This window comes from Equus przewalskii, chromosome 14 (assembly GCF_037783145.1).
Source record: "Equus przewalskii isolate Varuska chromosome 14, EquPr2, whole genome shotgun sequence".
Lineage (NCBI taxonomy): Eukaryota > Metazoa > Chordata > Mammalia > Perissodactyla > Equidae > Equus > Equus przewalskii.
This window is the reverse complement of record NC_091844.1, coordinates 88,119,871-88,143,338: the sequence shown is the minus strand read 5'-3', so window position 1 is coordinate 88,143,338 and position 23,468 is coordinate 88,119,871. Positions and strand designations below refer to the sequence as shown.

Sequence of the window (23,468 nt, the reverse complement as noted above, 5' to 3'; positions counted from 1 at the left end):
CAGCAGTTCTGCTTCTGGGTGTATACCCAGAACTGAAATATTTGTACACTCATGTTCATAGCAGTATTCTTTTTATTTTTTATTTTTTTTTATTTTTTATTTCCCAAACTGCGCCCCCCCCCCCCCCCCACCGCCCCGGTACATAGTTGTATATCTTAGTTGCAGGTCCTTCTAGTTGTGGGATGTGGGACCCTTCCTCAACGTGGCCTAACGAGCAGTGCCATGTCCGCGCCCAGGATCCGAACCCTGGGCCACTGCAGCGGAGTGCACGAACTTAACCACTCAGCCACGGAGCCGGCCCCCATAGCAGTATTCTTAATAGCAAAAGAGTGGAAGCAACCCAAGTGTCCATCAACAGAGGAATGGATAAACAAAATGGGATGTATCCACACAATGGACTATTATTCGGCTTTAGAAAGGAATGAAATCCTGTCACATGCTACAACGTGGGTGAAACTTGAAGACATTAATGGAAGACTTTGTGCTAAGTGAGGGCTGGCCCTGTGGTGTAGTGCTTAAGTTCAGTGTGCTCTGCTTCAGTGGCCCGGGTTCAGATCCTGGGCACGGACCTACACCAATCATCAGCCATGCTATGATGGTGACCCACATACAAAGTAGAGGAAGATTGGCACATATGTAGCTCAGGGTGAATCTTCCTCAGCAAACAAAGACATTATGCCAAGTGAAATAAGCTAGTCACAAAAAGACAAATACTGTATGGTTCCACTTACATGAGATACATAGAGTAGTCAAAGTCATAGAGACAGGAGGTCGAATGGCGGTTGCCAGGGGCTGAGGTGGGGGCTGATGGGGAGTTAGCCTTTTATTTTTTTTAAATTTTTAAATTTTTTTTTTTCTTTTTCTCCCCAAAGCCCCCTGGTACATAGTTGCATATTCTTCGTTGTGGGTCCTTCTAGTTGTGGCATGTGGGATGCTGCCTCAGCGTGGTTTGATGAGCAGTGCCATGTCCGCGCCCAGGATTCGAACCAGTGAAACACTGGGCCGCCTGCAGCGGAGCATGTGAACTTAACCACTCGGCCACGGGGCCAGCCCCGGGAGTTAGCCTTTAACGAGGACAGAGGTTCAGTTTTACAAAATGGAAAGAATCACGGAGACAGATGGTAGTGATGGTCACATGATATTATCAATGCATTTAATACCACTTAAGTGTATACTTAAAGATGATTAAGATGGGGCTCGCCTGGTGGTGTAGTGGTTAACTTTGTGTGCTCCCCTTCGGTGGCCTGGGGTTCACGAGTTTGGATCCTGGGTGAGGACCTATGCACTGCTCATCAAGCTATGCTGTGGCTGTGTCCCACATACAAAATAGAGGGAGACTGGCACAGATGTTAGCTCAGCAACAATCTTCCTCAACAAAGAGGAAGATTGGCAACAGATGTTAGCTCAGGGCCAATCTTCCTCAACAAAAAGAGGAAGATTGGCAACGGATGTTAGCTCAGGGCCAATCTTCCTCAACAAAAAAGAAAAAAAGCCCCCTCCACACAAAGATGATTAAGATGGTGAATTTCATGTTATGTGTATTTTACCGCAATAAAAAGACTTTAAAAAAATTTGTTGGGTATATTTGTGTGAGTTCCCTGTTCTGTTTGTTGTGTAATAAATAAATCTTGAAATTGGGTGGTTTCAGTCTTCCTACTTTATTCTTTTTCAAAATTGTTTTAGCTATTCTGTTTCCTTTGCCTTTTCATATAAAGTTTAGAATAATCTTATCTATATCTACAAAAATTCTTGCTGCGATTTTAACAGGAATTGTGTTAAGCTTGCAGATCAATTTGGGAGGAACTGACGTCTTCACTATGTTGAGCCTTCCAATCCGTGAACACATGTCTCTCGAATTGCTTAGATCTGGGCTTTTCTCATCAGTGTTTTGTGTTCCAGCACATAGGCCCTATGCATGTTTGTTAGATTTACACCCAAGTATTCCATTTTTTTGAGGGGTTGTGAATGGTAATTGTTTTGAATGTCAATGTCTCCATGTTCATTGCCAGCTTATAGAAATACAATTGATTTTTGTATGTTTAACCTGTATTCTGAGGCCTTGCTGAATTCGTTTAATAGTTCTAGGAGTTTTTTGTAGACTCCTGGGATTTTCTAAGCAGACAGTCATGTCCTCTGCGACAGGCACTGTTGCATTTTCTCCTTTCTGATCTATGTGCCCTTTGCACGGGCTGGACCGTGCAGCGTGATGGTGAGTAAGAGTGGTGAGAGTGGACGTCCTGCCTTGTCCTTATCCTGGGAGGAAGACCGTCAGTCTTGCCCCTAAGCATGATGTTAGTGTAGGTTTTTAAAAATCAAGTTGAGGAAGTTCCCCCTCTATTTCTATTTTTCTGAGAGTTTTTATCATGAAAGGGGGTTGAATTATGTCAAATGCCTTTTCTGCATCAGTTGATATGATCATGTGATTTTTCTCTGTTAGCTCGTTAGTATGGTGGATAACGTTGATTGTTTTTGAATATTGACCCATCCTTGCATTCCTGAAATACACCACTCGGTGACAGTTTATAAATCTTTTTACATATTACTGAATTCTATTTTGCTAACATTTTGTTAAAGATTTTTGCATCTGTATTCATGAGGGTTATTGGTCTATAGTTTTCCTTTTTTCGTACTGTCTTTGTCTGGTTCTGGTATCAGGGTAACACCAGCTTCATAAAATGAATTGGTAAGTACTCCTCCTCTTCTGTTTTCTGGGAGAAGTGTGTGAGAATTGGTGTTAATTTTTCTTTAAACGTTTGGTAAAGTTCTCCTGTGAAACCATCTGGCCTGGAGATTTCCTTTTTGGGAGTTTTTAAATCACACATTCAAGTCCCTTAACTGTTACGGGGCTGTTCAATTCTCTATTTCATGTTGGGTCCATTGTGGTAGTTTGTGTTTCCCCAGGAAGTGGTCCATTTCGTCTAAGTTGTCAAATTTATTTATGCGGTCAGACAGTTTAATAAACAATCCATTCTTTTTCATGGATTTTGTGATGTGTGTGGAATTTGTCAGTTTTTACACATGTGATTTGTTATGACTTCTCTTTTCAGTCTAAATAAATATTCACCTTTGAACCTAACTTTTTATGATCATAATTTTATATATATCTTTTTCTTAAAGAAGTCCTGTTCCACCCCCCCCCCCCCCCCCAAATTGTATCAGAGTTGGGCTCCTCAGAGGCTGGATCCACCCAGCCCATCACAGAGATGTGTTTGGGCGTGTGTTGTCTTTGAATGAAACTTCAGTGAGTGGCGTGAGTTTGGGGTCTCACCGTGGGTTAGGTCTCCACAGGCATTGGACATGCACTCAACGCTTTTGAACTGAAACCCCGGACGGAAGAAATGAAAAGACATGTCAGCCGTATTTAGCACCAACTGGTGTGATTCCAGGTGATAATTATCACTCTTCTTTATACTTTCCTGACTTTCTACAATACTCATGCTTATTTTTTCAAAAAAAGAAAAAGAGAAGAACAGAAAAGATATAAAGAAGAGACAGGATGAAAAGGAGATGGAATTGGGGTGTTGGGGGTGAGTAGTTAGAAGGGGCCTCTCGAGGAGGGCCCCACACGCCTCCCTTCCTGGGAGAGCCCTGACATCACGGATGTTTCCAGCGTTCCCACACTCTCCCACCACCCTCTCAGGACAGCTGAGGATTTCAAACAGGAAGCGGTTTGCAGATAACACAGCAGCCTCCCGGCCTGATTTGCTGGGCCGTCTGATGGCCCAGGCCCATGCCTGCTCGTGTGTGCGCTGCGTCCGTCTCTGTAAATAGCAGCCATGAGGCTCCCGGGTGCAGTGTCCCCACGGGCTCCCGACGGTCAGGACGCCCCCCGTGCCTAGTGTGCCCGTTGGCTGCAGCCCTGGAGAGCAGGACGGCGGTTCCCCAGCGGGAAGACGCTGAGACAGGAAGGCGAGATTCCAGACAGAGCCAGAGGTAGGAACTGGGTTGAAGCGGAGCTGGGAATCTGTTCCTAGATCTGGCCAGAGTCTCGAGTCTGTCAAGTAAATCAGGCACCAGAATTCCAAGGTTTGGTTAAGTCAGTAGTTCATGGTGGAAACTTCCTGGAGTCCACTGAGGAGCAGGCTTAGATCTGTCAGTTACTAGACGACTGAGTCAAGCCCTCTGCGGTTTACACAGATTCACAGAGGTGAAGCAATTCCTTTCCTAATTCCCAGTCCTAGTGTAAGAAGAGGCCACAGAACCAACCAACTGTCTGAGCAGCCAGGGCAGGGTCAGGTCGGCTTGTTGACCACCTGCGGATGGGCCACGTGGACGACAGCGGTGATCTGTCCTCATTGACCACCTGCAGATGGGCCACGTGGCCGACAGCGGTGATCTGTGCTCAGTGACCACCTGCAGATGGGCCACGTGGACGACAGCGGTGATCTGTGCTCAGTGACAGCTCTGTTTTGGGCTCAGTGCTGGGAATGTCAGGTGTGGGGGAAGGTGGGACTTGAGAAGACAACTTTCAAGGGCAAATGGGGTCATCTTACACAGAGTAGGTGCATCTAGTCTGCCAAACTGGATGAGACAGAAGTGTCACAGGGCGACCCTTCCTGCCTTGATCCCTGGCCCTTAGAACTGGCCGCCCTGCTGGGCTGAAGTTAGGTAGTAGCTCTGAGTTTAAAAGATAAAGTGTTAAAGCCGTTTCATGGTATAACTGGATTTCTGATTTGGTGGGAAACACTTTGCCTGGTGGAGGCGAGCAGTGCCCCCAACTTTCACAGCTATTTGATTTCATTTACAATTTTGAAAAGTCTATGTACTAAATAAGAGAGCAGACAGATGATTTGCATCAAGCTAGGACAAAATAACAAGGAAAAGGCCTCTTCTTACTTTGTGGTCTTGATAAAAAGAAGGAAAAATGTGTGCCATTGGGGTGGAAATCTGTCAGTGCTGTGGCCATGGGGAGGCCCACAGTCACTGTAGGAAGCCACACAGCGGGGGGCGGGGGGGGAGCGGGGGGTGTTTGCCAGTGAGCCCCGGGCTCCCTCATGCTTCTGGGGTGCAGCTCTCTCCAGTTATTCGCGGTGGCTGTGAGATGCTGGGCCCCGCTCTAGGTATTTAATGGAAATGTACAGTTGTATGTTTGGCAAATGAAGCCAGATTTTTCTTCATTTGCTGTTTTATTCTTATAATGTGTCTCTGCTAAGAATTCCAAATTGAATCCCCTTTCCCCTCTGAAAAGCCAACCTCCTTGACGGAGAGGGCTCCGAGCCTCCTGGGCCCTGGCCCAGAGATAAGGATGTTGTTCTTGAAGAGGTCTGGGGGGCTGTGGCTTCTTCGTTTATGAAATGAAATTCCTCTTCTAAGAGGGCAGGAAAGAGCCGGGGCTCTGGGACGAGGAGGCTGTCACCCAGGGCCTGGCGCCCTGATTTCTGCAGCCAGGACCCATTGAGCTGGACTGGGAGCGGGCGCCTCAGGGCGGGCCGAGAGGGGCCTGGGCAGGGGCTGGGCATAGGTGTGCGAATGGGCGGCCGAGTCAGAGAACCAGTGAAGGAGTGAGTGAGGAACACCAGCTTCGGCTTATTCTGGGTTTTCCTCTCACTGTCGCCTCCTCTTGTAACTGATCCTCCTGAAGCTGCTCTTGAGGCTTCCGCAGTGTGAGAGCGTTAAGTCTTGCTAAGCGACGTGGCTGTCTCTTGACACAGTGGTTTCTAGCTAGAGAGGAGTTCCCTTGTTAGCTTCTGACACCTGAGACATTTAAAAATCCAGTCAGTTTGCCTCCAACAAATACCAAAAAACAAGTATCCATTTGCCTGAGCACAAAAGTAGGTGTTTATTGTGACTTTTAAAATTGAGATGTAATTGACATACAACATTATCATTGCTTTTAAGAGCTATATTCTGGAAAGAACCAAAATATTTCCTGCTAAAGCAGCAGCTAAGTTCATTAGGGTTAAGAACACAAGACAGTGATCAGTTTAGTGGCTGCTAACTTTGAGGTGCCCCTTTGTTCCAAAACCTAGGGATTCCAGGACAGCGACAGGGGCACGCTAATCCCATTGCAGGGCCCTCTGCGTGTGCCCCTCCCCCGTGGGTCTGCACAGGTCACGTGTCAACGAGCTGGCCCTGGGAATGCTGTGTGGACATCAGGCATGGTAAACACTCTAGAACATGGAGGAACGATGAGCAGGAGAAGAGCATCGAATGCCGCCTGCGGCATGTTGTGGCCCTCCGTCCATTCATTCCTTCACTAGTTCCCTTTTCTTTTTCTTCTTCTCCCCAAAGCCCCCCAGTACATAGTTGTATATCCTAGTTTTAGGTCTAGTGTTATGTGGGACACCACCTCAGCATGGCTCGATGAGTGGCACCATGTCCACAGCCAGGATCCTAACCGGCGAAACCCTGGGCCACTGAACCGGAGCACGTGAACCTAACCACTTGGCCAGGGGCCGGCCCCTCGCTCGTTCTTTTGTTTGCTCAGTCAGTTTAGTGCCGCCAAACTCCAGGCCCTGAGTGCTCGGGGCTCTGTGCGATGTATGGACTGTGGCACATACGTCTGCCTGCTTCCAGTACAGATTACTCGCACGTGGACCCACAGCTGAGACGACAAAGGAGACTAAAAGGGGCACAGCTCCTCCCTGGGGCCCTGGAATGTGGGCAAATTTGCGCGTCCTTTTCCTTTTCCTTATAGTTCTAATATTTGTGTGAGCTACGGCAGGCGGGGGTGGGGAGAGGCAGCGGCGGTGTGAAGAGGTGGGTTGGCGCCAGAGCATGTTTGACGGTCCAGCTGTGCTGTGTGGCTGGCCATGCAACCTCTTGCTGCTTCATTTCATCATCTTTACATGAGGGACCATATATTTCATAAGAGGTTTGGGGAATTACATATAAGTGTCCACATTTGTGATGCGGTAAATATTGGCTGCTTTTCTCTCCACCAAACATACAATAATACAAAATAAAATAAAAGCCCATTACCATTGTGATTTAAGGAGGAGGATGAGCCCTTGCTTTGATGCATGAGAAACTGACAGTTGGGCAGAACGAAGAAAGAAGTCAACAGCAGTAGGAGATCCAGGTTTCAAGCCCATTGTCACCACTTACTAGTTGTAAATGCTGGGCAATTACTTAATTTCTCTTACCTTTGGTTTCCTGGTCTCTGCCATGAGAGATGTGCTATCTCTGTGGGGTATCATATGGGTGTTGTATTTTCCCAAGTCCAGTGAATATCCGTCTTCATCCCTCGCCCTTCACAGTGTCTGTTCCATGACCACACATCGGGAAGCCAGGTCCTCACTACAGGATGTCACAGAATGCAAATGGTTTTCACCTGTGCCCGTTTTATGGCTGACTTGGCTAAAGCACAGGCACTTTACAGGGAGTATAGAACACTCTCAGTTTAGAAACTCTGACTCCCGGTCTTTCCTTTGTCTGGGAGCTGTTGCTGGCCTTGGGGCCACCCCACAATGTGTGATAACAGTAACATGAAAGCTGTCATTGAGTGAGTACTTGCCATGAGCCAGGCACTGTGCCCAGCTCTGTGCATCAGCACTGTTCTTCCTCAGAATAACCCTAGGGATCTCACCTCCACTTTAAGATAAGGAAACAGGCTGATAAAGGAGACGTGATTTGGCCAGGACATTGGTACAGCCAGATGAACAGCTGTCCCCAAACTCTATGCCATCCACTATGCCATAGACAGACATCTAAGTCCCATGTGGCAGGGCTCTGCGTGCTGCTGCCAAGACTCCCTCACTGGCCCGTGGGGGGAGAATCAGCGTGCCTGCTCCCCACTGTGATGTAGGACCGGCTGTGTCCTCCTGTCCCTTCCAACTCCTACCCCATCCCACACTGGTGCTCTCTGTATTAATGGAATTAGATAATCAATAAGCTACAGCAGCACGTAGCAGCGTGGGTGGCTCCTGGAGCAGAAGGTAAGTCACAGAAGACTACACACAGTGTGATATACTCTCTTATAAGGTTTAAGAATACATCCATGTGTCGTGATGCTATTTCAGAAACAGTGAGAGAATGGTAAGTTCACCGTTGGGAGAGCGGATGCTCCTGGGGAGGGGGGCGGGGTGGGAACGGCCCCCCGGGACTGCAGCACTGGGCAAGGCCTGACTTGTGAAGCTGTCTGGCTCTCCAACATGTGTTTTGTGGCTGAGCGTCACAGTTTTCCTATAACTATAAACACGCTTTGTGTGTATTAAACACTAGTGATAAAGCAGAAGAAGAGAATCTGGACTAACACTTCACGGGGTGGTGGTCATCGTCTCAGCCGGCCACAGAAACTTCTCGGGGCAGGTTTAAGTCGGCACACGAGTGAGTGAGGGAGAGAGAGTGAGAGAGACACCAAATCGATGGGAGAGGTTCCACAATGCTACCGAGAGCCCTGGCCCCACAGAGGGGTGGCCGTGAGCCCAGCTGTGGCCTGCACACTGTCACTCGCTGTCGCCAGTTTTGGAATTCCCGTCACTGTTTATCCCTTCCTTCATTCAGGAGTCAGTGTCCTGCGAGTGCTCATTATGAAGAGAGGTCTGGCTCTCATTAGCCTGGCCTTCCTGTCTCTGCTCCCAGCTGGATGTCCTCAGCAGCCGGCGGACGACGCCTGCTCCGTGCAGATCCTTGTTCCAGGCCTCAAAGGTAACCTCCTACTCGGGCCTCCTCGGCCAGGGCCTCCCAGCAGTGGCCGGCGGGTGGGCGGGGAGCCCGTGTGTGGCTGACACAGGGGTGGTCCCAAGTCCCGAGTCCCAGTGCCAGCTCAGGGTCTGACCTGGGGCAAAGCTGCCTCCTCGGCGGGCCTCAGTTTCCCCATCTGTACAATCAAGGGTTGGACTGCATGGTGTGTACACTCCCTTTGGCCGAGGAATCCTGTAATCCTGAAGCTAGCCATTCGTTGGCAGCTCATCCTCTCTGCTAGGACCCTGTAAAGGCAACTGACGTTTGTTCCAGCACTGACTGGGTCACCTCGAGTGACCCACAGGATGAGGCGATCTCATCTGGTCCATTTGCAGATGAGGACATCCGAGGCTCAGGGAAACTTAGCAGTTTGCAAATTAGGTCACACAGCTCTGAAGACTGCACTCCTGTGCTGGTTCCTGAAAGTTCTTTATTCCTTCTTCTAAAACCCAAAGTACCTTTTCTCTTGTTGCTTCGTCTATAATTTACTTCCAGAAGAGCTGGCTCTACACCAGCACAGGGGAAGTGTCTGAGCGCTCAGAGTGGGTTCTTCACCTGAGAAAGTCATTGGTTCTATAAACCACAGGCAAGAGATTCCAGATCTTGTGATTTCTAAGCAGGACCAGCTCCGTTAGTCCAGGGGCCCAGTGCAAAATGAAATGTGGGCCCCTTGTTCAAAGTTATAAAGAATTTCAAGACAGGGATGGGGCACCTCCACCATGTGCTCCTAAGAGCAGGAAGGCAGGGATGTGGAGGGGCCAGCCCAGGACTCAGCATACATTGCCTCCTGCATCCCCAAAGTCCATTCTGTCCCTCCCCTCCCCATGTGGGCTGCCCCTCCAGCCTGGACTCTGCCAAGTGGGCCTTTTGTGAGAAGCTGCAGGCTGTCCTTATGGAGATGTTGGAGAAAAGCAGACTCACATTTAGGCGCTGTTGACCATGGTGAGAATGACTTCTGCCAATGACAGAGCCGGTCATCTGGGGATCAGGCCCTTGTGGGCACAGAGGCAGCAGGCTTCAGCCAAGGGCAGCCGAGGCCAGTGTCCTTGGTGAGCAGGAGCACAGGGCGGCCAGCGCTGTCTCAGGGGCGTGCTGGTCCCTGCGGGCCACCTCTGGGGTGATCAGGGCAGCCAGCGTTAGGACTGTCATCAGGAAAGTCAGTGCTGATGGCCAGGAGAGTCTCCAAGAGGGCAGCCCTACTGGGGAAGGTCTTTTGGGACTGCTGTCACTCTGCTGTGTGGAAGCCAAGAACACAATCCTGTGGCCCAAACGGCCTCCTGGCTGCGTGGTTTTAATTATGAGAAGTGTGTTGACCCTCTTTAAAAACTTTTAATTATGTTGGAAGAAGCTCAAACTGTCTGACTTGTGCCACTCGCTCAAAGTTTTGATGAAAGAGGGATGCTGGCCCCGGGCTTTGTAGTGATCTGCTGTCGGTTTGTGAGTGGGGCCTTGAGTTTTGAATTTGAAAATGTGGCTGTGGGAGAGAGAGCAGGACTTTCCACTGTGGAATTTGCTTCCCCACCTGGACGTGGGTGGATCCCCTGGGGTCCTGAACATTGCCTTCCACTCTGGCATCCGGGAGGGGATACCCTGAAGTGTCTGTGGCCCCCGCGTGATGGGGGCACTGGGGTGGGCCCAGGCTTCCGTGCATAGTTCTCGTCTATTCTGTCAGTGAAAATCTCTCTAGATGCTTTTCAGAAGTGCTGGATGGGGAACCGCCCGTCTGTCCTGGGCCCAGGGATGTTGTTCTGCCTTCGTGTGCCTGTGTGGCCCCTCTTTCTAAGGTGATGCGGGTAGCGCGAAGGCGCAGCCTTTGAGGTACAGTGGTCTGAGTTCAGCACGTGCAAGCCACGTGTGTGACAAGTTGCCTGTCCTCCCCAGCCTCAGTGTCTCCATCCGTCAACGTGGGAAATGACACAGCCTCAGCGTTCTGTGAGGATTAAATGGTGGCTATGTTTCTGGAGCAGATGCTTGCAGGTTAAGAAGGTTGGTCGTTCAGTCCAGACAGCCGTTCGTTTGCTGCTCCTAAAATCACGCGGGTGTCCTAAGCACACAGCTCCTGACTCTAGAAATCTCCCATAACCTGGGAAGCACACGGAGGGAGGAGATATCAGAGAGCGGTTTAAATGTATGTTTGTCGTTACAGAAAGATTCAGTATGTTCTAAAGCTAATACAAAACTTCAGTCTCTGTAATTCCGTTAAAAACATACAAATACATAGAAACAGAGAAAAAAACTAGAAGGAAATATACTAACAATGGTGGTTATCTCTGAGTGTATAGTTGTGTCTAAAAAAGCTCAGAGAGGCAACTGTCCAGGTTTTCTACAGTTTGGCATATTCACAGTTTAAATATAAAATTAGGACAGTATGGATATTCAGCTATCTCCGGGTTGTTAAGCACATCTTGAGGGCACTTCTGAGAAGCAGCTTTTCAAAATCTGCATCGGTGACTGTTTCTGCCGAACCCAGACATCAAACTTGTTTTGGTTGGTGTGCTTGGCGGAGGCCCCCTGGGTTCTTTGCTCTCTGAGGTGTGGCCCACTCCCAGGGACACTGCATCTCTTCTTATCAGTGAGTTCCCAACACTGAACACCGTGTTGTAGTCAGAGATGAGCCACCAAAATTGCCCGGAGAGAGCATGGTCCCCAGGGGCTGACTTGGTATGACTCTGTTTGTCCTTCATGCATACTGACTGAGCATCTGCTCTGAGCAGGTCGGGTGCAGGCGCTTTAGAGGGAAGGCCCCAGTGGATCCACCGGGACCCTGCTCTCCCAGGACTTACAGAGGAGCCACACGGCCCCAAGGAATGCGGAGGCTGTGTGGCAAGCTTTGAGGCTGTGGACGAAATACAGACCACGTGCTACAGAGCCCACGTTCTAGATCCCTGGATTCAGGTGGCAGTGTTGTTTCATAAGTCTAGTTCCCCTCTAGCCTGTCAATACTAAAGGGACAGTTCGAGTAGCGAAACTTCTTAATATCTTTATTAAAGCCCTTAAAATCTGGATGTCTTGTTCTCTTCTATTTCTAGCTTTATTGAGGTATAATTGACAAAGGAGTCGCTATATCTTTATATTCAAGGTGCACGACGTGATGACTGAACATACAAATCCATTGTGAAATGATCACACGTCTGTCACCTCACGTGATTGCCATTCTGTGTGTGTGGCGAGAACGGGGTGTCCTGTTTTGACGTAGCAATGTGGGGACAACATGGGTTCCTTCTTTGTGATGGGAGCCCCATTTCTTCAGAGGAGGAGTTTTCTTGTTCCTCTGTTTAGATGGGGCGCCAGGGGGAGGGTGCAGGAGAGAAATCTAGGGTAAAAAAGCAAGTCCGGAGCCTCCAGACAATAACAATTCAGGAGGATGCGGGCTTTTGCCCACCACCAAGTGGACAGACTGGTATCAGGGAAGAGCCCTGCCTTTGGATCTGCGCCCCCGTGCCAGTCCGCGGTGTGGGCTGGTGGGGCAGCGGCTGCCGCGAGGCCCTGCTCGGTCTGCGCCCTCTGTGCGCGGCCTGAGGGGCGTCGGCCCAGCGCCCGCCCCGCTCAACTCGGCCTTGTAGGGGCGTGGATGAATGCCGCCTGGCTCCTGCGGAGTCTCTTTCCCTGTAAAACCGGGTTCTCAGATCCGTCTCTGCCCTTGCAGACATCCTGCGATGCTCACACGATACAACGCCCCCTAGTGAGAGGAGGGGAACCCGCCGTGCGGAAATGCGAGGACCTTTTCCATCCTTAGGTTGTTGCGCATTCTTTCAGTAAGGGTTGGAGAGAGTGTGACTTTTCATCGCAGGGTATGTGGCGTGGGCTTCACCCGTCACCTGCAGCTTTGGGGCACACGGTGACGATGGGACCCTGCCTGCTTCCCTCTCCTTGACAGTGGCTCACCAATCACTAAGTGTGCACTGGCCACACACAGAAGCAGGGAGAGGATGAAGTTCACACCCGGCACACAGTCGACCAGAATGAGCGAGAATGGTCTGGGACTGGATTTATTACATCCAACGTGTTGGGAATTGCCTTAGTCGGTGGAGATAAAAATACACAATACAGGCTCCACTCTTAAGATGAAAGGGGCACGTCAATGGTCTCCATTCATTCATTAGACAAACATTATTGAGGTCTACCAGGGCCAGGCTCAGCCCGGGAGGAAGAAGCCATTACCCATCTCCTTTCTTCCTTTCTTTCTTTTTTCTTTCTTTCTTTTTTTTTTTGGCAAGGAAGATTGGCCCTGAGCTAACGTCTGTTGCCAATCTTTCTCTATTTTGTGTATGGGACGCTACCACAGCATGGCTTGATGAGCAGTGTGTAGGTCTGTGTCTGAGATCTGAACCTGCAAAGTCCAGGCTGCTGAAGCAGAGTGTGTGAACTTAACCACTACACCACTGGGCTGGCCCCTGCCCATCTCGTTAAAGACCCGAATGTGGAGGTGGCATGCAGTCTGTGGGAATACAGCACACAGGCCTCCTCCTCGTGTGCCCTGTGGATTCTGGTGTTTCCTCTACTGAATCCAGACTGGGCTTTAGAGTCTTTCTCAACACAACTCTGGGCAGCCCATATCCACTGACCAGTGTTGGTGCTTGAGATGAAATTTATTGCTATTACAGGCCTAATAATAACACATTATCCTTGCATTTGAAGAGAATAACAACTCCTTTTGATGGGAAAAACAGTCTTTTCTTAGTGGCTAAAAAAGTTGATTGTCGGTAGGAAAACATTTACGTTAGCAAGCTGGCTGCTCAGAAATTTTGAAAGGGCATAGTTGTTCTTACGGGTTTTATTGAATTAGCTTAACGACATTGTGAAGCCTGTGTGTGTGGGAGTCTCTCTCTCATGAGAGGGGCCGTTGCCGGGCCTGGCTCCTCTCCTGCAGAATGAGCCGTTGGCCTCTCTGTCTCTCCCCTCTGACACCCGCTGTGCTTGCGTGCTGTGGCGTTTGCATCCGTGTGCTGGGCAGGGGTGACATCTGCTCGCAGACTGATTTGTTCAGCCATGGAGGCAGGTGTCACAAGAGTTAAGGAACACCCATGGCCCCTCCTCAGCCGGCTGCGAGTCAGCAAAGTATCTTGAGCTCTGCACTAATGGACGTGGCTCGACAATCACCCCAAATGAAATCTGGATGAGAGCATTTTGCTCATAGACTTGGCGGTGATTTGCAGGGAGGCAAGCAAGAAGTCAATACCACCCACGTGTTCTGTGTTTCCTCGAGAGAGGAGAGAGCGGCTCATTAATGAGCTAGCCAGTTGAAATGCTAGCCTCTCCTTGTAGAGGAATAGCTTGTCATTTAGAATTCTGTGTCGTAAATCTGCCCCAAACCGATACCTGATGAAGACAAGGACGTAGGAAAGGCTGCTGTGCTCCCAGGCGTACATTACGGAATGCACATGATTTTTGAGTGGAGAGGTTTATAGAAATACTGCCTGGGAGTGATTACCAGCGGGGCCATGGATCTTTATGTCCCCTGGGAGTAGCAGACAGTGAACATTTCAAACCCTGCCAAATGTGAACAGTGCTTGAAAACCGCCTTTGTTCTGAAGAAGCACGTCTGGGACTGGTCTCCAAGTGGGAGGTCAAGGTCACTGGGAAAGAATGGGGCCAGGAGGCGATCCTGCCAGAGAGGGTCTCTGTCATCTTTGGCATTGCCTCTCCAAAATTGGGATGCAATGATAGGGAGAGCAGCTAACTTTATAACAACAGCCAGCTTGGTGTTTTCCAAGACAGAGGTCACTCCATCCTCATCAGAGGCGAGGACCTGGAGGCTGGGGTTGTCATAGCCCAGGTGGTGAGCAGGCTTTCTGACTCCGGCTCTGGACGCCCCACTGCAGGAACAATGGGGCGTTCAGGGTGCCTGCACCCCACACTGGCTGGAACGCATTGACCCCATGCTGATACCGTCATACATCCATTTAGCAGAATCCTTAGGAAGAACGGTGTTTAAGAGCATTTTTGACCAGCTGAGAGATGTAAGGAAAACCTACGGGTCCCACTCTTCAAAGTCTTATTGTTCTTAGGAACGTCTCATTCCTCTTTCCTGCCTCAGTAAGCAGACCTTGGGGCACATGGTCATGTTTGGTGCTGTTCAGGGTCTTTCCGTGCCTCGAATGCTAACTATGGCCAGTTGTTTGGTCAGCCTGGTGGCAGGCTGGTGGCAGCAGGTGGAGACGGGGCAGGAGTCATGACAGGTGCTGTCCTTATGCTTTCCCGTCTGAGAGGAGGGTGAAGTAGGGTAGGCAGTGCAGGTTAAGTGATGGTCTGGTTATCCTAGTCGGACTGTAGTTAGGGTTTTAATGCCCTGGGGAGGTGTGGTCAAGACCGGAGTTGGAGTGGCGGCTCCGCCGAGCTTGGGCACATCACTGCGTCTCCTGGTCTGGGTCTCCATCTACAGAGTGGGCATGATCCCTGCCTCACATGTTGGGGCGAGGTTCAGTTATGGAGATAAGTGAATCCCATGCGTAAACTCTAGGAATCATCTTAACCAACAAAAGAACAGCCAGCAGGTATGCTTAGTGTTAATTTTCTACTAGTATTGACAGAGCACTTGCATGGTCAAGGCCTCTCCCAGGTGCACCGGGAGAGCCAGAGCTGGGCGAGATGTGAACCCTGTCTTCAAGGAGCTTCCAGTCCACTGGGGGAGATGGGCTGTGGGAGCAGACTGCTGCACATAGATGGGAATAGGCGCTTGCCTATAGCCTGGACTATTGCAATAGTATACTTACTGCTCTCCCCCATGCATGGATCGGGCCATGTTATCTCCCTACGAAGAGTGTGTCGGTGGCTTCCCATGGTCCTTAGATATGAAGTCTGAGTGCCATCTTCTCCCGGCCCCTGTGGGCTTGCTTGGACCAGCCCCTTCCTGTCTCTCTACCTCCCCTGGGCTGGTGTGGTCCCCCTTTCTCAGAGCACTTTCTCCTTGCTCTTGGCCTGGCTACATCTTTACTTGTTCAGCAGGTCTCAGTGAAAAGACGCTTCATCGGAGAGGACTCTTCTGATCTCTCAATCTAAATTATGGCTCTTTTGTTGAAGCTCTTGCCTCGTTTTATTCTTGTATCCCGTGTGGCTAATAAGAATTCTTATGTCAATCCGACTCTCATTCGTATGCATGCAGTCCTTTTCCTCTTGGGTAGCTTATGAATTTTCTCTTTATTCTTGATGTTCTGTGATGTCAGTCTGACACGTCTAAGTTATTTCCCCTCATTTTTCCGGCGTGGTGCACCGTGGGCACCTTCATTGTGTTCTTTCATGCCTTTCCTTAGGACCGGGAAATCACAGCTATTGAATCTTCACAGCTTTTAAGGCTTCAAATGGCTAGTCTCCCTTTCTGGAATTCTTATAAAATAAATATTGAAATTTGGGGGATTTTTCTTCCACTCTCGACTTGGTAACTTCAAACCAAGCAACACTTTCAAGTTCCTTATCTCTTAGTGCTGCACTGTGAAAAAAATCTTCACCCTACTCTTTTGTTTCATGCATTAGCTTTTATCATTCTGTTACTCAGCCTATCTATAGGTCAATTTATTTTAAAAATTAATTTTGTGTACAGGATGTCTAGTTCGTTCTTCTTCAGTTACTCTTGTTTTCTCTCTTGTCATTATGAGGATATTCAGTCTCTTATTTCAGACTCAGATTCTGGCTGCCCTGTGAGTTCTGTGTCCTCTCTCGTTATTCTCTTTCCTGCTGTTGGTGCTCCTCAAATGTCTGCTGAATCTTGATGGTGAGTGCCTTCTGTTAGTTGGTATTTCTTGCTAGACTATCAGTGCTTCTCCAAGTATTGCGATTGTAGTAATTTCCTTTCTTCTCAAAATATAAGAAAAAGATTGAGAACCACCCAGAGTTTCAGGGGCCATGTGTGTGTGTCAACCCATGGGAGGTAACCCACTCTTCAACAGGTGCTTGATGGAGCCCTCACAGCTGTGGCACGGGGATGACAGGGATGGGCCAGCTCTGTCTTCTAGTTTCTGTTGGCACTCACTTTGCTTTTCTTTTTGTTTACTTAAGTTTAAATGGAATGTCCCTCCTTTAGGCCAGATTATCAGTTTGAGGAGTTTCATTGGGGAATCTGTAACGTCAGTTAAGTCTCTCACCAACTGAAGGGGTGATAGAGAATTATAGAGAACTGAAGTTTGCTTGAATGTTGGCCGGCAGTGTGCACAACCGGGAAGGTACGTTGGCCCCACATCAGCATCCACACACACACTCAGAGGAATAGCACAGCAGTTAAGCAGAAGAGGCCATATGAAGATGACTGCGATATGGAGCAGGGTCCCAGTCACTGGAGAAAAGAGGGATCCAGAGAGGGAATCAGGAAAAGCTTCCTGGAGGTCAGGTGAGGAGGTGAAGCCTGGACAGGTGGGCTGATGATCAGGGCAGGTGAGGCAGAAGGGACAGCATGAGAAATGACCTGGGCTCCAGGAGAAGACGTGTTGAGGAGGATCTTAAAACCAGACATTTAGCCCATTGGTGGTTTTGCATGTCTTTTGAGAAGGGAGACGACATAATCGGATTTGTGTTTAGGAAGATCATTTTGGTGTGGGTTAGAGCGGAGGGGCCCGGGAGGGGCCTTCATATCTCCCCACAGGCCTCCATGCTCTGTGCTCTTGCCACACACCCTGTATCACTTCTCACAGGATGTCTCCACTGTTTCTTCCCATCTCTGTCTCCTGCACCGAGCAGTTTGAGGGTAGGCTCAGTGGTCCATCTGGCTCCAAAGCTGCAGAGAAGCAGATGGGCGTGCCCCAAGTGCTGGCGCGCCTGAGGCAGGGATGTGGATGGGGAGGAAGCGGCCGGCTGGATTTCACAGAGCTGGGCAGATGCTTGAATGTATCCGATGAGGGCTTAGAATCTGGTAGAATCAATGTATCAACACCAGAACCAAGAGAGTCTGCAGAAGAGACTCATGTCTGGGGAAAAAGCATTAGGTTGGCCCCGAGCAGGAGTGTGCACCCTTGGGGGACCTTGTGCTGAAGGGATGAGGGGATGCTGATGCGAGCACCTGAGTGTATTCTTCCCAAGTGTATCAGCCAGACAAGGGGCAGGAGAGGCCAGGAGGGACACTTGGCCATCTGCCCAGCAGGGACGCTCATCCCTCTGCCCAGGAGGGATGCTTGGCCGTGGGAGGAGACTTAAGATGCTTTCTCCCTTCATGTTGACATCCAGGTGGTGAAGGGCAGTGGAGTAGTTAGAGTGGGTCTTGGGGAACACTGGCGCCAGAGGGCGGACTGGGAGCAAGCCCTGAGGATAACTGGAGAGAGGGACAAATCCACTCCCAGAGGGAGGAAGTAGGGCAAGGAAGCAGAGTCCTGAGAAAGACCTGGGGCCGGGAGACTTGAGTGCCTTCTGCGGCAGGAGGTCAAGGGATGGGAGAGGGTCCCGAGGAAGGGGTGAAATCCCCGGGGGCCCAGGGCTGGGGAGAGGAAGGCCAAGGGGCCTGGCTGGTGCACTGACAGGGTGAGAAGCTTTCTCCTTGTTACTCCTCCACGTACCAACTGGAAGCCTGTGCTCAGAACGAGGTCCTAAATGCATGTGACTTCTTCCACAGGGGATGCTGGAGAGAAGGGAGACAAAGGCGCACCAGGACGGCCTGGAAGAGTGGGCCCCACGGGAGAAAAAGGTACTTGCCACCCCTCAGGCCCCACCCAGGGTCGCCCCTCTCAGCCCCTCAGGGCTCTGCACCCAAGGGCACAGCTGGTGCACTGCTCCTGCAGGAGCTGTCGGGGGAGAAGAGGGCCGGGGGATTCGAGAGGAATCCGACTCCTGTGTAGCTCTCAGGAAGGCAGGAGGCCTGTCAGTGAAGCCGGGTGCAGAGAGGGCTCCTTACACAGTGCTCCTTGGTTGTAGCCTGCCTGGCTCCAAGCAGCTAAGTATTTCCTGGTAGGAGTGTGTAACGGGCTGAGTACGTTCGTGTAAACTCAATGCTGGCTCGGCCCCTGACCAGCCTCATCTGCAAAATGGAGATCATTTGTGAGCGTTACAAGTATAAGTGCAATTGTGAGGGTGTGCAAGCAACTATGAAGGTGTGCAAGCAACTATGAAGCTATGCAGACAACTATGGAGGTGTATAAACAATTATAGAGGTGTGCAAACAATATGAAGGTGTGAAAACAGTAGGGAGGTGTGCAGTTATGGAGGTGTGTGAACAATGTGGACGTGTGCAAACAATATGGAGGTACGTGAACCAGATATGGAGGTGTGCAAACAGTATGGGGGTGTGCAAACAGTATGGAGGTGTGCAAGGAGAGTGCGCACAGACTTGGTTGGAGCATTAGGGGATACAGTGGCTCCCCCACTTGTGGCTAACGGACCCTCATCACTTTGAACCTGTTTCTTTGTTAGTGAAAGAGTGTGAGTCCACCTGGGGGACCCTGGTCACAGTCAAGAGCCAGAGCGTTTCTGTCACCACCCTTTGCAGTCCGTCCCTCCATCAACCCCAGGCACTGATTTTTATTTCTTATTTTTTCCTTTATTCATAGAAAATTAATTAAAAAATAAACAAACTATTCTCAAAGTCCAAAACGTACAGAAACTATTCACGGCGAACAGTCTCCTTCCCGTCCCACCCTCCCGGGTGCCCTCCCCGCCGACACCACTGTCAGGTGTATTTATCTTTACAGAGATCCTTTACGAACGGCAAGTAAATTTATACTCTCTTCCTCCCCGCTTTCGTATGAACAGTTGCACGATATACGTATCATGGTGCATTTTGCTCTTTTCACGGAACACTGTGTCTTGGGCTTTTTTCTATGTGAGGATGCGGAAGTTTTCCTCACCCTCTTATTGAGTGAAGTGCTGTTCCATGGTACGAACCTATCAAGCTTTATCTAACTGGTCTCCTATTACTTGAGATTTACATTTTCCTAGGGGTTTGCTGCAGTGAACAATCTTATATGTGTCATTTTTTACTGTAGGAGTATAGCTTGAAGATAAATTCCTAGCAGTGTAATTCCTAGACCAAAATGCACATGTTTTTGAAAGTTTGGTAGCTGTTGCCCTTCAAAAGGATTGAATCAATTTACCCTCTCCCAGGCAGTGCACGAGAATGTGGTCCCCCGACGCCCTCCCCAGCCTAGAGAGCTGGTCTGACAGCAGGGAAATGCCACGTCAGCATGGTTTCACTTTGCCTCTCTTATTCTGAATGAAGTAGGTCATTATTTCATGTGTTTAGAAGTCATTTGTATTTCTTTTCTGTCTTTTTTTTCTTTTTGAGGTTGTCTTTTTCTGTCCTTTTAAAAACTCTGTTTGGGTTCTTTTTCTTCTTGATGTGTAAGATGCTTTTGTGCTTGCATTTTCTGTACATAACTCTGAATATTTCCCTAGAATAAGTTGCCAGAGTGGAATTATGAACTTTAGAAAAGGCCATCAATACGTGGTTCTTCTCCTGGTGCCTGCACTTGCCACTCTGAGTAAGCAGTCCTCTTGCATTTTTCACGTCCCATCTGTGTTTGCTGGGAAACACGGGGGTGAGCGAGGTGGGCACTCTGCTGGGCCCAGCCTGGAGCGCCCAGTATGCAGGACAGTGGCTGGCACAGATGACCATGATGAGGGGAGTGGACCAAGAGGGCCGGCGGTGGCTCTGAGCTTGTTTTCCTATCTATGGGGTGGGGCAGACAGTGATGCAACTGCTTCATAAAGTTCTTAGGTTAAAAGTATCTTAGGACTAAAGTGCTTATGATTTTTACCTTATTGCTATACTTATAAAAGTTGAAAGTGCTAGGGGCTGGCCCCGTGGCCGAGTGGTTAAGTTTGCGCGCTCCGCTGCAGGCGGCCCAGTGTTTCGTTAGTTCGAATCCTGGGCGCGGACATGGCACTGCTCATCAGACCACGCTGAGGCAGCGTCCCACATGCCACAACTAGAAGAACCCACAACGAAGAATACACAACTATGTACCGGGGGGCTTTGGGCATAAAAAGGAAAAAATAAAATCTTTAAAAAAAAAAAAAAAGTTGAAAGTGCTAGAGCTGTATCGTGTTATTTTATTTTGAGCTATAAATTATGAAATTTACATGGCAGTAAAATGGATGTTCCTCAGTTTTCCTGTGCGGACGATTTCATATTTCACAATTAGGAAGTGAATATCTCCTCTGTTCTAGGTGGCCACACATTCATTTTCTTGATGCCATTTCATGGATGTTTTTTCAAAGTAACGATGTTTGAGCTCAGTGCACCAGTGGCAGCAAATGCCTAATTTCACCTTGACATGGACTCTTATCTGCTGTCTCATCTCTGTCATCTGTTATCATCCGCACTGGCTTTCTTATCATCACCATTCTTCTTCTTCTCACTCTCGAAAAGGCAATGCAGGCACCAGCGACTGTAAAAGCTTTCATCACACCTTCTGAATCTCTCCATGAGAGTAGACGTGCTGGGCACTGAGGCAGCCTACCACATTGCTTTTCCCCATCATTTAACTACTAATTGAGCACTGTTAGGTGTTCCAGGGAATGCAGCCTGGAGCCCCGGACCAGTGGAGGAGACAGGTGTGTGGACACGTGAGGGTAAATTCAGGCAGAAAGCTGGGCAATGAGGGGGTGAATTTGAGCTGGATCAAGAAACTGCCTTGTTTCAGATTTTTCTAACATATAACAGTAACATATGCTCATGATAGAGCGTTAACATACAGTGTTGTGCCACATAACGACATGTCGGTCAACATCGGACTGCATATACAGTGTGGTCCCATGAGCTCAGTACCATCCAGCCTGGGTGTGTAGTAGGCTATACCATCTAGGTTTGTGTAAGCACATCCTATGATGTTCACACAGCAAAGGTATCGCCTAATGATGCATTTCTCAGAACGTGTCCCTGTCGTTAAGGGTCACATGACTGTATATCTAAAAGTGGTGAGAAAAATCATCCATAATAAGGTCATGCAGAGATAACCACTTATTTTGGTCTACTTCCCTTTTTGGTGCCTTTTTTTGCTTTGTGGTGATTATGTTGTATATATAAATTTTCATCCCACTTCTTAAATTTAACATCAAGTTTTAGTGTAAGCATTCTCCATGCTATAAAGTCATTTTAACGGCTGCCTAATGTCCCGAGTAACTTAAAATTCCCCCCGGGGCGGTGTGTTCTAGAATGGAGTCCTGTGTGGGCTGAAGGCAGGAGAGAGGAGCCTGGACCCGGCTGTTTACAGTCCCATCTCAGCAGCAACCCGTTAACGACGGCTCCCGTCTGAACACGCCAGTCTGGGAGTCGATGGGGGATTTCGGGTTTTCTAGGGGGCTGGCGTCGTCACTCACAAAATGAGAAGCTTTGGTTTGGGGTTTTTGCTACTTTGCAGAATACAGAGAACAAGTTAACGCAAGTGGGATTTATTTGGATTATTGAATAGTGGAAGCAGTTAGAAATCCAGGAAATATCCTTTTTTAGGCAGTCTTTAAGAAGAGGATTGGCCATGACATGATAGAATGCAAGAGAATAAAACAGGATACAAGAGCAGACATCTGAGTAAAATGTTTGCAAAGGACAGAAAAAGGATGGGAAAGAAAGAAACCAAAATATTAGTTGTAGATATTTCTGGATTATTTTTGGATTATAGGTTATGGACATTGAAATTTTCTCTGTTCTTTTCTGCACTTTTGGTATTCCCGACAACGAGCAGGCTCTGTATGTTTGATGTTGGCACCTATTTTTAAAGGTGGCTGTGACTGCGGCCGGTGGACATGCAGATTTACCTGGAGGCCCAGGTGTTTGTTTGTAGCCTCTGGCCGTCTCCCTCAGACATCCCACCTGCTGATGGCCACGTTCACGGTCAGCGTGGGTGTGCTTTGGCTTGTCCGTGCCCAGACACTGAGAGCTGTGGTCACCCTCAGAAGCACTACACTCAGCTTCCAAGTGGCAAAGCATGCAGCAGGCCATGATCTGGGCCTCAGATGGGCAGGGAGAGGGGACCTCAGCTAGCATGGCCTCCCCAAGGTCCTCACTGGAACTGCGCTCTCCAACAGGAGCTTTGCAGGATTCAGAATTCTCCTCTCCACTTCCTGGCCCTCCCCCTGCATTCCTTCCTGTTCGTGAGGCTTTCTAGCTCAGCGACGCGTTTTTAGCTGACGGCAGCAATTGCACAGGTACAGTGCTCCCTGAGTTCAGTCACTGACATCTGTGGCTTCCAGAAGACTCTGCTGCAGTGAGGCTCACACAGAGAACAGTGACCATGGCAGGGACCGAGGGGCCGGGGACTTCCCTTGTTTCAGCATCTCTGGAACTGCCTTGGTCTGGGGCAGTTGACTCAGTTTCCACTGGGAACGGCAATGGGTTGGATCTGGATTTCTGTGGAAGTGCTTCTTGAAAGGAGGTTCCTGAGGACGAGGGCACCGTGAGCCATAAGAGCAGGGGTGCGGGTGGGACAGACGGTTCAACACCAGCCTTGCCACGTACCCGCTGTGACAGCTCCAAACCCTAGCTTCCAGCCCGTGAGAGCAAAATAATACTTCCGACTCCGATTGTTCCCGATCAGTGTTTATCGAGGGCTGGAGCGAGAGAGCACAGACACAGCCATCCCTCAGTGATGGCCCACGGCGGGGTCGCCTGGGGATCTTTCTAAACTGGTTACATCCTCCTAGAGGACAGTGCAACATCTTCCTCAGGGCCTACACTGAGCCGACTTCAATCCTGCATCACGGCTACGCAGTGCAATTAAATCACTCTCGCTTTTTTTAGAAATTATTTTCACTGGGATCATTTTTTTCCTGCATAAATCTTACCAGAATGCTTGAGAAGTTTTTAAAACTTATTTTATTTTTTAATCTACATCGAATTTTCCCGACCGTGGCTTCTGCCCTTCTGAGTTTCCTGTTGTGTCATTGTTTGCACCAGGTCTAACTGCCTGGTTGGGATTTTCGGTTCTAAACTG

The 23,468-nt window shown here is 49.2% G+C and overlaps 1 protein-coding gene across 4 annotated transcripts in view; it reads left to right on the top strand.

Moving 5' to 3' along the window:
• Window positions 1-3,638: 3,638 nt before the first annotated feature.
• Window positions 3,639-23,468, top strand: part of COLEC11 (collectin subfamily member 11) — a 36,943-nt gene continuing 17,113 nt past the window's right edge. The window contains exons 1-3 of one of the 4 annotated variants that reach the window (XM_070571779.1): window positions 3,640-3,933; window positions 8,446-8,589; window positions 18,158-18,229. In XM_070571779.1, the coding sequence (XP_070427880.1) occupies window positions 8,472-8,589; window positions 18,158-18,229 (190 nt within the window). In that variant the 5' untranslated portion in view covers window positions 3,640-3,933; window positions 8,446-8,471. Of the gene's footprint in view, window positions 3,934-8,445; window positions 8,590-18,157; window positions 18,230-23,468 lie in introns of all 4 variants that reach the window. The other 3 variants (XM_070571780.1, XM_070571781.1, XM_070571783.1) reach the window with 3 other exon arrangements.